Source organism: Choloepus didactylus, chromosome 4, assembly GCF_015220235.1.
Source record: "Choloepus didactylus isolate mChoDid1 chromosome 4, mChoDid1.pri, whole genome shotgun sequence".
NCBI lineage: Eukaryota > Metazoa > Chordata > Mammalia > Pilosa > Megalonychidae > Choloepus > Choloepus didactylus.
In genome coordinates this window covers 113,801,945-113,814,638 of record NC_051310.1, presented here as the reverse complement: position 1 = coordinate 113,814,638, position 12,694 = coordinate 113,801,945, and the positions used below count along the sequence as shown (strand labels likewise).

The following is a 12,694-nucleotide window of genomic DNA, read 5'->3' as shown; positions in this document are numbered from 1 at the left end:
CCCCACGGTAAACACAAAGAAAGTATCAGAGAACATGACCATAGAGATGAAAAGTAGAGTAGGGGTTCCGAGAATTGGGGGAAGGGGCAATGGGGAGTTAAGAAATGAGAGTAGGGTTTCTGTTTGGGGTGAAGGGAAACTTCTAGAAATGGATGGTGGGAAGGTGATAGCATTGCAGCATTCTAAATGTGATTAATCCCACTAATGGAATGCTAGGGAGGGGGTGGAATGGGAAGATTTGGGCTATATATATGTTTCCACAATTGAAAAAAAAAAAAAGGTAGTCTAAACAGATGACAATTAAATGCCAAGGATGATCCTGGATGAGATCTGAGGATGGAGGAGATGAGGCTCAAAGGGACACAGATGGGACACAAGAAAAAAAAAAAAAAAGGAAATACAGAATGTAAGCTTTATATCAATGTTGAATTTCTTGAACTTCTTAGCTGTGCTTAATGAGATTGCATAAAAGAATGTTCTTGTCAGTGGGAAAGGTATATGTGAATTATATTGTTTGTTCAAAGATATGTGCAGCTTGCTCTCATATGTTCAGAGGACAGAGCAATAGATGATGGATGATAGATACGGAGGGAGGGAGGGAGGGAAAGAAAGAAATGGTGGTGTGACAGGATGTTAAAGGTGGTGGATCGGGGTATTGGGGGAGGGGGGTCGGGGTATGATGGAGTTCTATGTATGGGGTTTGTACTGTTTTTGCAACTGTTCCTGTAAAATTGAATTTATTTCAAAATCAAATTTATTAAATTAAAAAAAAAGAACAAATGGAAACCTTTGGAGGGTTTTAAGTGTGTGGGAAATGCCTGGAGAATCATACCACATGATTTCTATTTTGAGATTATTGTAGTTTCACACACAGTTCTAAGAAGTAATATAGAGATCCTGTGTATTCTTTACGTAGTTTCTTCCAGTGGTAAAATCTTGCAAAACTGTAGTAAATATCACAACCAGGATATTGACATTGTTAGTTTCAAGAGACAGAACATTTCCATCACTACCAGGATTCCTCCTTTTGCCCTTTTATAGCCACACTACTTCCCTTCTGTCCCCATCACCTCCTTAACTCTTGGCAACCACTAATCTGTTGTCCATGTCAATATTTTTTCCTTTCTAGAATGTTATATTAATGGAATCTTACCATATATAACCTTTTGGGATTTGCTTTTTTGACTAGGCATAATTCTCTGCAGATTCATCCAGGTCGTTGAATGGGCCAATAGTTTGTTCCTTTTTATAACTGAGTAGTTGTTCTAGTTTGCTAATGCTGCAGAATGCAAAACACCAGAGATGGATTGGCTTTCTCTCAGGACGTTCCTCTCTAGCAAGCTTGCTCCTCTTCAAAACGTCACTCACAGCTGCACTAAGTTCCTTTTCTTTGAGTCAGTTCATTTATATGGCTCCACTGATCAAGGCCCACACTGAATGGGCGGGGCCATGCCTCTATGGGAGTATCCCACCAGAGTCACCACCCACAGCTGGGTGGGACACATCTCCATGCAAACAACCTAATCCAAACATTCCAACTTAATCCCCACTATTATGTCTGCCCCACAAGACTGCATCAAAGAATATGGCTTTTCTGGGGGACATAATACATTCAAACCGGCACATTCCACCCCCTGGACCCCCGAAAAACATATTCTTTCCAAATACAAAATACATTCATCCCACAATATCACAGAAACTTAAATCATTTCAGTAACAATAGTTAAGTACAAGATCCCATCAAAATCAAATATAGGCATGGTCAGTCCTAAGGCATACTTTTCCTTTAGCTTTGGATCTGTCTTCTCCAGTCCAGACTGGCAATGGCTCTGTCTGTAAAGATCTCGTAAAAATTCTGTTGGCTTTGCATAAAGCACACAGGGGTCAAAGCCATCAGACAATAGGACTTTCCACAAATCCTTTCTGCTTAATTCCATCTCCAATCTTGGCTTGTACTGAAATGGCGGCTGGGTTCCATGTTTGGTTACATCCTCACATTGGGCTGTAGCTTCTGGGATTCCACCCACTGGAAGCCTGTAATTTTCCAAATCATCAGCTTCTGGTTTCTTTGAACCTAAGAGTTCAGTTCTAAGTTTATCTCTCTCTGCTCGCATTTGACTATAAGCTGCAAGGAGAAGCCAGGGTATCTCCTCCACATGTAGTCTGGAGATCTCCTCAGCTAAGTATTCCAGGCTGTTGCTTTCAAATTCTTCCTTCCATCTGACACCAGGACTCAATTTTGCCAAATTCTCTGCCACTTTAAAACAAGGATCGCCTTTCTTCCAGTTCACAACAACACATTCATCATTTCCGTTCAAGACCTCATCAGAAGTATCTTTAGAGTCCATGTTTCCACAAACAGTCTCTTCAAAGCAGTTTAGGCCTTTTCTATCAAGCTCCTCACAATTCTTCCAGCATATTCCCCTTATCCATTTAAAAAGCCGTTCCAACATGTTTGGTATTTGCAAACTCAGCAGCAAAAGCACCCCATTTCCGGTACCAAAATCTGTTCTAGTTTGCTAATGCTGCAGAATGCAAAACACCAGAGATGGATTGGCTTTTATAAAAAGGGGGTTTATTTGGCTATACAGTTACAGTCTTAAGGCCATAAAGTGTCCAAGGTAACACATCAGTAATCAGGTACCTTCACTGGAGGATGGCAAATGGCGTCCGGAAAACCTCTGTTAGCTGGGGAAGGCACATGGCTGACGTCTGCTCCAAAGTTCTGGTTTCAAAATGGCTTTCTCCCAGGACGTTCCTCTCTAGCAAGCTTGTTCCCCTTCAAAACGTCACTCACAGCTGCACTAAGTTCCTTTTCTTTGAGTCAGTTCATTTATATGGCTCCACTGATCAAGGCCCACACTGAATGGGCGGGGCCATGCCTCCATGGGAGTATCCCACCAGAGTCACCACCCACAGCTGGGTGGGACACATCTCCATGCAAACAACCTAATCCAAACATTCCAACTTAATCCCCACTATTATGTCTGCCCCACAAGACTGCATCAAAGAATATGGCTTTTTCTGGGGGACATAATACATTCAAACCGGCACAGTAGTATTCCAGGGTATGAAAAACAGTGTGTTTAACCATTCACCTATTGAAGATCATTTGGGTTGTTTCCAGTTTGGGGCAATTAAGGGAAAAAGCTGCTATGAACATGTGTACAGGTTTCTGTGTGAACTTAAGTTTTCATTTATCCAGAATAAATGCCCAAGAGTACAATTGCTGGTTCATATGGTAGTTGCACACTTAGCCTTTTAAGAAGCTGCCTAGGAGCCCTCAGTCTTGGGGCTTGCCCTTATGAAGCTTATTACTGCAAAAGAAAGGCTAAGCCTACTTAAAATTGTGCCTAAGCGTCTCTCCCGCAGAGAACCTCTTTGTTGCTCAGATATGGCCTCTCTCTCTAAACCCACTCAGCAGGTAAACTCACTGCCCTCCCCCCTATGTGGGACATGACTCCCAGGGGTGTAGATCTCCCTGGCAACATTGGACATGACTCCCAGGGATGGGCCTGGACCCGGCATTGTAGGATCGATAAAGTCTTCTTAACCAAAAGGGGGAAGAGAAATAAAACAAAGTTTCTGTGGCTGAGAGGGTTCAAATATCATTATGCGTTATATAGATATCCCTTTTTAATGTATTGTAATAGCTAGAAGGAATTACCTGAAACTGTTGAACTGCAACCCAGTAGGCTTGATTTTTGAAGATGATTGTGTAACTATGTAGTTTACAGTGTGACAGTGTGATTGTGAAAACCTTGTGGCTCACAACTCCTTTTATCCAGCATATGGACAGATGGGTAGAAAAATGAGATTTAAATAACAGGGGGGAGCTGGGGGAGATGGGATGTTTTGGGTATTCTTCTTGTATTTTTGTTCTTATTTTAATTTTTTTTGGAGTAATGAAAATGTTCAAAAATTGATTTTGGTGATGAGTGCACAACTATATGATGATACTGTGAACAACTGATTGTACCCTGTGGATGATTGTAAACTGAGGGAGGAGGAGGAGGAACTACCTATTTTCCAGAGTGGATGTACCATTTACATTCCCACCTTCGATGTATGAATGATCCAATTTCTCTGCATCCTCACCAGGATTTTGTGTTACTATTCTTTAAACATTCTGAGATGTGTTTCGTGATATCTCATTATGATTCCAATTTGCATTTCCCTAGTGATTAGAGGTTGAACATCTTTTCATATGTTTATCTCTATATCCTCTTCAGTGAAAGATCTATTCATGCCTTTTGCCTGTTTTCTAACTGAATTGTTTTTTCCTATTGAGTTTTGAGAGTTCTTTATATAGTCTAGATGCTAGTCCTTTGCCAGGTATGTGGTTTGCAAATTTCTCCCCATCTGTAGCTTATCTTCTCATCCTCTTACCAGGATCTTTATAAAACAAAAGTTCTTAATTTTTATGAAGTCCAGTTTATTGATTTTTCCTTTTACGAATCACACTTTTGGTATCAAGTCTAAGAACTCTTTGCTTAGCCCCAGACCACAAAGATTTTCTAAGTTTTTTTTTAAAGTTTTGTACTTTTACATTTAAGTCTGTGATCCATTTTGGGTTAATTTTTGTATAAGGTGTGAGATGTAGGTTAAGGTACATTTTTTGCCTATGGATGTCCAATTGCTCCAGCATTACATTAGATTTTTTATTTTCAAAGGTTTGTTACTTTTTGAGCAACCTAACTAGATGATGGATGTGATGTTTAATTTTCTTCTATCAAAATTTTATTGAACTTCCAGGAAGACGGTGGAATAATGAGACGGAGCACTCCACAAAAACACCATGAGGATAGGCAGAAACTGCCCAAAGCCACAGTTCCAAGGCTTGGGAGATCACGGAAAGACCATTGCAACATGCAAGAAAGAGCTGAATGAAGAAACAGAGAAACTACAACTGAGAATTTGTGGTGAGTGAACTTGACTGTGGCTCCCAGTGCCCATCCTCTACCCCTAAGACCAGCAGCTTTGGGTCGGACTGGTTCTCACCCAGTGTTTGCAAGACATGACATGATCTTGATCCAAATGTTGGCCAGTGAAGTTACCCCTCTGGGTCACACAGCCTCAAGCCTTTCCAAATTGATCTACAGATTCAATACAATACTAATCAAAATTCCAACAGCCTACTTTGCTGAATTGGAAAAGCTAATTATCAAATTCATTTGGAAGGGAAAGGAGCCTCGGATACCCAAAAACATCTTGAAAAAGAAGAACAAAGTTGGAGGACTCACGCTGCCTGATTTTAAAGCATATTATACAGCCACAGTAGTCAAAACAGCATGGTACTGGCATAAAGGTAGACATATTTATCAATGGAATAAAATTGAGAGTTCAGCAATTGACCCCAGTCTATGATCAACTGATTTTTGACAAGGCTTCCAAGTCCACTCAGCTAGGACAGAACAATATCTTCAATAAATGGTCTTGGAGAACTGGTTATCTATATCCAAAAGAATGAAAGAGGACCTCTATCTCACTCCATATAGAAAAATTAACTCAAAATGGATCAAAGACCTAAATATAAGAGATAGTATCATAAAACTTCTAGAAGGAAATATAGAGAAACATTTTCATGATCTAGTGATAGGCGATAGTTTCCTAGACCTTATACCCAAAGCACAGGCAATAAAAGAAGAAATAGAAAAAGGGGAGTTTCTCGAAACTGAATACTTCTGTGCTTAGTTTGTCAAAAAGATGAAAAAGCAGCCAACTCAATGGGAGAAAATATTTGGAAACCACGTTTCTGATAAGGGTTGATAATTAGAATATATAAAGAAATCCCACAATTCAACAATAAAAAGATAAATAACCCAATTTTAAAATGGGCAAAAGACATGAATACACATTTTTCCAATAAGGAAATATAAATGGCTAAAAAACACAAGAAAAGATGCTCATCACTAGCTACTAGGGAAATGCAGATCAAAACCACAATGAGATATCATTTCACACCTACTAGAATGGCCACTATTAAACAAACACAAAACTATGAGTGTTGGAGAGGATGTGGAGAAACAGGAACACCATATTCACTGCTGGTGAGAATATAAAATGGTATAGCCGCTCTGGAAGACGATTTGGCAATTCCTCAGAAAGCTAAGAACAGAATTGCTCTATGATCTGGCAATCCCTCTCCTTAGTATATACTCAGAACTGAAAGCAGGGATGTGAACAGACATTTGCACAATGATATTCATAGAGCATTATTCACAATTGCCAAAAGATAGAAACAATCCAATGAATGGATAAACAAAATGTGGTATATACAGATTATAGAACATTATACAGCAGTAAGAAGGAATGAAGTCCTGAAGCATGCAACAACATGGAGGAACCTTGAGGACATTATGTTGAGTGAAATAAGTCAGGCACAAAAGGACAAATATTGTTATGTTCTCACTAATATGAACTAATTATACTATGTAAACTCATGGACATAGCATCTAAAATAAAGGTTACCAGGAGATAGAATAAGGCTAGAGAAAGGGGAGCTGTTGCTTAAGATGCGCAGAATTTTTAACTAGGTTGAATTTCTATGTTTCGAAATGGATAGATGTGATGGTATCACATTATTGTGAGTATAATTAATAGTGCTGAATAGTGTGTATGGCTGACAGGTGAAGTTTAGCGTCATATAAATCAACAGAAAGAAAGCCAGAGGTTAAAATATGGGAATGTATAAGTCAGTTAATCTTGTGGTGGACAATGACTGTGATTAACAGAATAAATACTTAAAAATTTCCCCCATGAACTAGAACAAATGTGCAGAACTAGTACAAGGAGTTAATAGAGTGGCATATGTGGGGAAAAAAACACCTACTGCGAACTATGGACTACAGTAACAGTAATATCTTAATATTTTTTCATCAACAGTAACAAAAGTACTGCACCAATGCAAGGAATCAATGATGGGGGGTGGGGTGGATAAAGGGTACAGGATGTTTTAGGTTTTCTCTTTTTCTTCTTCTTTTTTCTTTTTTTTCTTCCTGGAGTAATGAAAATGTTCGAAACTTGATTGTGGTGATGAACGCACAAATATGTGATGATACCGTGAGCCACTGATTGTACACTCTGGATGGACTGTATAGTGTGTGAACATATCTCAGTAAAATTGCATTTAAAAGAATTTGTTAGGTACTTTCTTAATAACTTCTTAAGTCATGAAGATGAGTTAGAAGGATCCATTACCCTAAAGAAGGATGACCTGTTGGGGAAGTCCAGCTCTATACTTTAAGGGTCATCATTGAGTCTGATCTCATTTCCCAAGGACCTCCCAAACTTCTCAGAAACTCTTATGACACTAAATAATCTTTAAAGTCTTCAGTTTTTATCTTAAAATTTATTAGGTAAGGTATGAATCCAACTTTACATTTTCCAGATGGCTACCCAATTGTCAACACAATTTATTGAATATTCCATCTTTTCCTCACTAATTTGAAATGTTACCTTTTATCACATACTAAATTTCTGATGTATTTAGGGTCTATTTCTGTACTTTACAAACTGTTCTACAGGTCTACCACGCACTGGTACCACACTTACTTTTATTTTTTTTAATAGCTAGTAGAGGTAGTCCTTCTTTATTCATTTTTTGGTATATTGGTTAAGCACAGGTGCTCTAGAAAAGCCTACCTGTGTTTAAATCCTTAATCTTTTACTAGCTGTATGACCTCGGGAAAAGGATTGCTAATATTATTTACCTCATAGAGTTGTTGCATCAATGAATATATAACACAGAGGGAACAGAGTAAGCACTGAGTATAGATTATTATTTTCTTTATAATTTTTGTTTATTTTTCCATATGAACTTTAAAATTAGCTTGCCTAATTTTAATTAAATACCCTACTGGAATTTTTATTGGGATATTAAGTTTTAAATTAATTTAGGGAACACAGATATCTTTATAACAGTTTCCCCCAAAAAGAACATGGGATACCACTTTTTATCAGACAGATCTGCCAAAATACCTATCCATCCACTTCTTCCAGTTCCACTACTACCACCTTAGTCCAAACTAACATCATGTTTTGTTTGGCTTATTATAGCTTGTTGTGTTCTTAATTCCATCCTTGCTCCCCCAGTCTATTCTATTCCACCACAACCAGAGTGGTCTCTTAAAACCAATATCAGATTATGTGCAAAACCTTCTCATCTCACTCAGAGTCAAAGCCTGAAAGGGAATTGGAAACAAGACCAGCTTTTCAGTTTTGTTTTGAATGGGTACAAGCTCGGCATCAGGTAGAGGGAAATTTGGGTTCCAAGGAGTTTTGTTTTTGTTTGTATGCTGATAAAAACCAGTCTGAAAAAAAGGAGGAAACCAGTAAGACCTGACATGGAGAGGCAAGTGCTGGAGCAGTGTTCTTGAGTAGGTCTCCAGTCATGTTCCCCTCCATCCATTTTCCTCAGAGCTTTCCCCTCCTGACAATCTATAATGCATATCTACTCATGTCAACTCCCCTACTTAAAACCCTCTTAATAACGTCCCATTAGTCTCTGCATAAATTACAACTTAGCCTGGCATACAAGACATTCTATTGTTTAAAAATGTGTGGAGTACCAAATATATGAAGCACAGTATTATATGCTGGTTAGAGTTAAAACACACATGGTCTTCTCTCTAGAACTTATGAGGTAGTTGGAAACATAAACTAATGAACAAATAAACTTGGAAGCTTTGCTATAGGACAGAAAATATTAGGCAATGTTTAGATACTGCTGGGAATAATTCAGAAGTGAGACTAATAATGCAGTAGAGACACTAACAAAAGAACTAAAGTCCCTGAGAAATAAAAGGTAATGATGAATTCTAGAGCATATGATTAGTGATTTGAGTTCTGGTGGGAGGGATGCTTCAGTTTTAACAGGAGAGAAAGCAGGTAGACTTACAGATTTGATGGTGGGAAGATGCGTTCCCATTTGATGGTTTCTCAATGAAATAAGAGGCAAGGTCTTCAGTTGGATGGGGAGGGGAAAGAATATAATTAAACAAGAAGTCATAGTTGTTGACTATTTCTCAACACCTAAAGCTCGGAAGTTTCACACTTCTGAGATTTTGATTTAATTTTCACCATTCTTTTCTGGCAAATTCCCATTTGTTTTTCCAGATCCAAGTGTGCTACTACTTTCTGTGCTACCACACCTGGTACATACCTGACCTCCCTTATTATAATGCATTAAAATTGTGTTTGTCTCCCTTATTAGACCAGAAAGGATAATGAAAAGTTTGGCCTGTGTCCCTAGTGTCAGATTCCATATTAAGCATCAGGGATTATCAAGATTAATAATACTTTTTGTTTATGGAATCTACAAACTAGGAGAACTTGTTAGACAGATATGAGAGTGCCCAGGATTAACCAATCCCTAAAACAAAGCAGCTCATGAGACATCTGCACCCCTTTAAAAACTGCACAGCTTTGGCTATACTTATTGCTGTCAATGGCACCATTCTCCTGCCCATGCATTATGGATGCACCACCACACTGGCTTTCATTTACTCCTTTTGTTTTATTCAAATGCCAAAACATAAGTTCCAAGATACAAATTGTTATAATCAATTGTGTTTGATTTAAAAACATCAATTATACTTGGTTAACAACTTCCAAAACCAAATATAAGTTGTTATAACTAAAATAACTCCCAGTCCATTTCTGTAGGGTTAAACTTAATGTTTAGAAGCTACTCCAATGTTCACTCTACAAAAAGGAAAATGATGATGCTATAAGAGAAAAATAATGAACAAAGTTATAATATGAAAGACTTCCTAAAAAGAACTTTAACCATTACTAGGGCGACTAAAAAAAAAGGCTATGTGTTTCTGTTCCATACCATAATTACCAGGCTTAAATAGTCTGCAAAAGCACATTTCTATACTTTTCCAGAATAAATAAGCTGTATCCCAGCCATAAATAAGATGTCTCATATCACTTTTATTACAAAGAAAGGCCAACTCTTCATCAACAGGATTAGAATTTGCTAATATGTTAAGGTTCTTTTCCTAAGAAAAAGGGGGTAAGGAAAATGCAAGAGTCTATAAACCAAAGATGAAAACAAATATTTAAATGTACTCTGATTTAAGCAATTTCAAATGTGGCTGACCTGAATGACTAATAAAGAAACTTGTATCAACATTATAGAGGAGAAATAAAACTTAAAAGGTAACAAAATATTTTAATATTTAGGGAATCAAATAATACGATTCTCATGTTTAAGTCCCAATTTTTTTCCCACTTTTTAGTTTTGCTAAACCTAGTAACAGTCAATAACGTATATTTTAGTTATTCATATTCACTTCTGCTGATAGCAAAACACTTCTTAACGTTCTTAGACAAATAAATTAAGACAAATATCCAGCACCAAACAAACAAAACAAAAAACGGATACACATTAGCTCAGTATTTTAGGTACACAGTATTATGATATTTCATTCGCCATATGGCTGTACTATCACTGATGCTACATGCTATTTATAGGATAAGATGTATAGCCTTTTCCTGAAGATTTAAGCCAAACTTCAAATCAATCTGCTCACTCATGGTAGTGAAATGGATCAAACATGGCAAATAAATCAGACAAGTCAGCAAGAGAATGACCTTTTTTATGGTACCAATTAGAAAGTTAATTTATGCATTAGCAGATAAGACTAAGAATACAGCTAAACAAATCATCAAAATGTGGTTCTTCAATGGTACTTTTTTCATGGAATTTTTAATATTTTTGAAACTACCTGTTCCAATTTTAAAAATGAATATAATTGTAATGTTTACAGGAAACAAGTGTGGATGGAAAAAAGGTTAAGCTAAAGAATGTTATCTCAATCTTTAATTTTAAAGAATTTATTTTCTCATTTGTAGAGTAACATTATTGTAAAATCCATAGTTATTCAACACCTGCATTGCCTAAAAGAACTCCAAAGAATATTGTTAAAGCATATTTTTAAAAAACAGAACCAAGATAATGTACATTTTTATCTCTGAACATTGTGTCATTAAAGTACACATAATGTCCTCTGTATAAATCAATGTGATGTTACAATAATATACATGATCTGATTCTTAATCATCCAAAAGGCTCCTGATCATGTATGATACCCAAGATAGATCCAAAGCCTTTAATGTCAGACTGTAGAGACAGTTGTGATCCTAAACAAAAGAAGGGAAAGCTTTATATACAGGGCAGGAATCTGACGGCTTAGCTGTTTGCAGCATCTGCTTGGCGAGGCCATCCTTCCTCTTCAACTCCAGAGTCATACTCCTCTTCAGAGGATTCTTTTGTTGGAGCTCTACAATGAAAAGCCATCAGTTGGTTGGTTGTTTACGTTTTTAAATAAAAACTGAGGGTAAATAAGATTTCTATACTCAAAAAACAGAAACATTTAGAGCACTTTCACTGTAACGATTGCTTTCTGATGAAACATGGGAAGTATTTAGGCCACACAATCAAGAGTTGTGAGTTATTTTCCAATATTTTCTCTAACAAATTATTGAAATGAATTGACAATTAGGCATTAATTGTGAAGGCCTAAAACTTCATTTCTCCAGGAAATAGAGTAGAATCTGGTATTTCAATTCAAGTGCTTGACATTTAGCAGATGGCTACTGAAAGAAGCTGGTGGCTTGTAACCAAATCTGACTTGATTTAAATTAGGTATATTTATGATTCAGACCACAATTCCTTTTAAAGTCACATATCAAAGTCATGTAAACAATAAAAATAAAAGACTGTCTTTTTGAAGTAACTGAAGTTGTTCAAAACCAATCAACTGCCTCAAAAGTTATCTTGGCAGGTAAGTGAACACAAAACATGACATACTTGTGACCAAGTTAAAATAGAAACAGCTCACTGCCTGTTTTTGTGAATAAAGTTTTACTGGAACACAGCCATGCTCATTCACTTATGTATTACCTGTGGCTGCTTGCAAGCTACAAAGGCAGTGCTGAGTAATTGTAATACACTGTGTGGCCTTTAGACATTTATTATCAGGCTTTTTACGACAAAGTTTGCTGACATTGGAATAGATACATAAAAGAGTAAAAGATATGTTGAATTTGTCAACTGATATGGTACCACCAAGAAAAAAATTATGTCAGCAAAGTTTTGGTCACGTGAAAGACATGAAACAAGTCATTCACAAATTAGAGAATTGGCAGCAAAATTCATTTTAATCTCCTCATTTGGATTTCTTCTATTATGTCACGTTTGGTATTTCTTCTTTAGGAGAAAAAAGTATAGGCAAGTTTTGATCATTTTTCAAAAAGACTCATAAAATACTATTTTATAAACCCAAATTAGATTTTTCTACAGAAAATTTATGAGATTATTGCCTCCTTTAATAATGTAAGCACTCCCCTTTGTCCAGTCTATGGATGGATGAGTAGAAAAACAGGGGCAGAAAAAAAAAAAAAAAAAAAAAAAAGCACCCAGTGATCTTTTTTACTTTAATTGTTCTTTTTCACTTTAATTTTTATTCTTTTTACTTTTGTGTGTTTGGTAATGAAAATGTTCAAAAATTAATTTTGGTGATGGACGCACAATTACATGCTGGTACTGTGAACAAATGATTGTACACTTTGTATGACAGTATGATATGTGAATATATCTCAATAAAATTGAATTATAAAAAAAGGTTATTAAAAAAAGAATATAAGAGTTTTTATGCAATTTTTATTACAAACTAATAAACCA

General features: G+C 36.6%; 1 protein-coding gene across 2 annotated transcripts in view; it reads right to left on the bottom strand.

The window, feature by feature from the left end:
- Positions 1–9,503: 9,503 nt before the first annotated feature.
- Positions 9,504–12,694, bottom strand: part of CLPX (caseinolytic mitochondrial matrix peptidase chaperone subunit X) — a 54,443-nt gene continuing 51,252 nt past the window's right edge. For both annotated transcript variants that reach the window (XM_037833686.1, XM_037833687.1), the window contains one exon: positions 9,504–11,291. In XM_037833686.1, the coding sequence (XP_037689614.1) occupies positions 11,201–11,291 (91 nt within the window). In that variant the 3' untranslated portion in view covers positions 9,504–11,200. The remainder of the gene's footprint in view (positions 11,292–12,694) is intronic.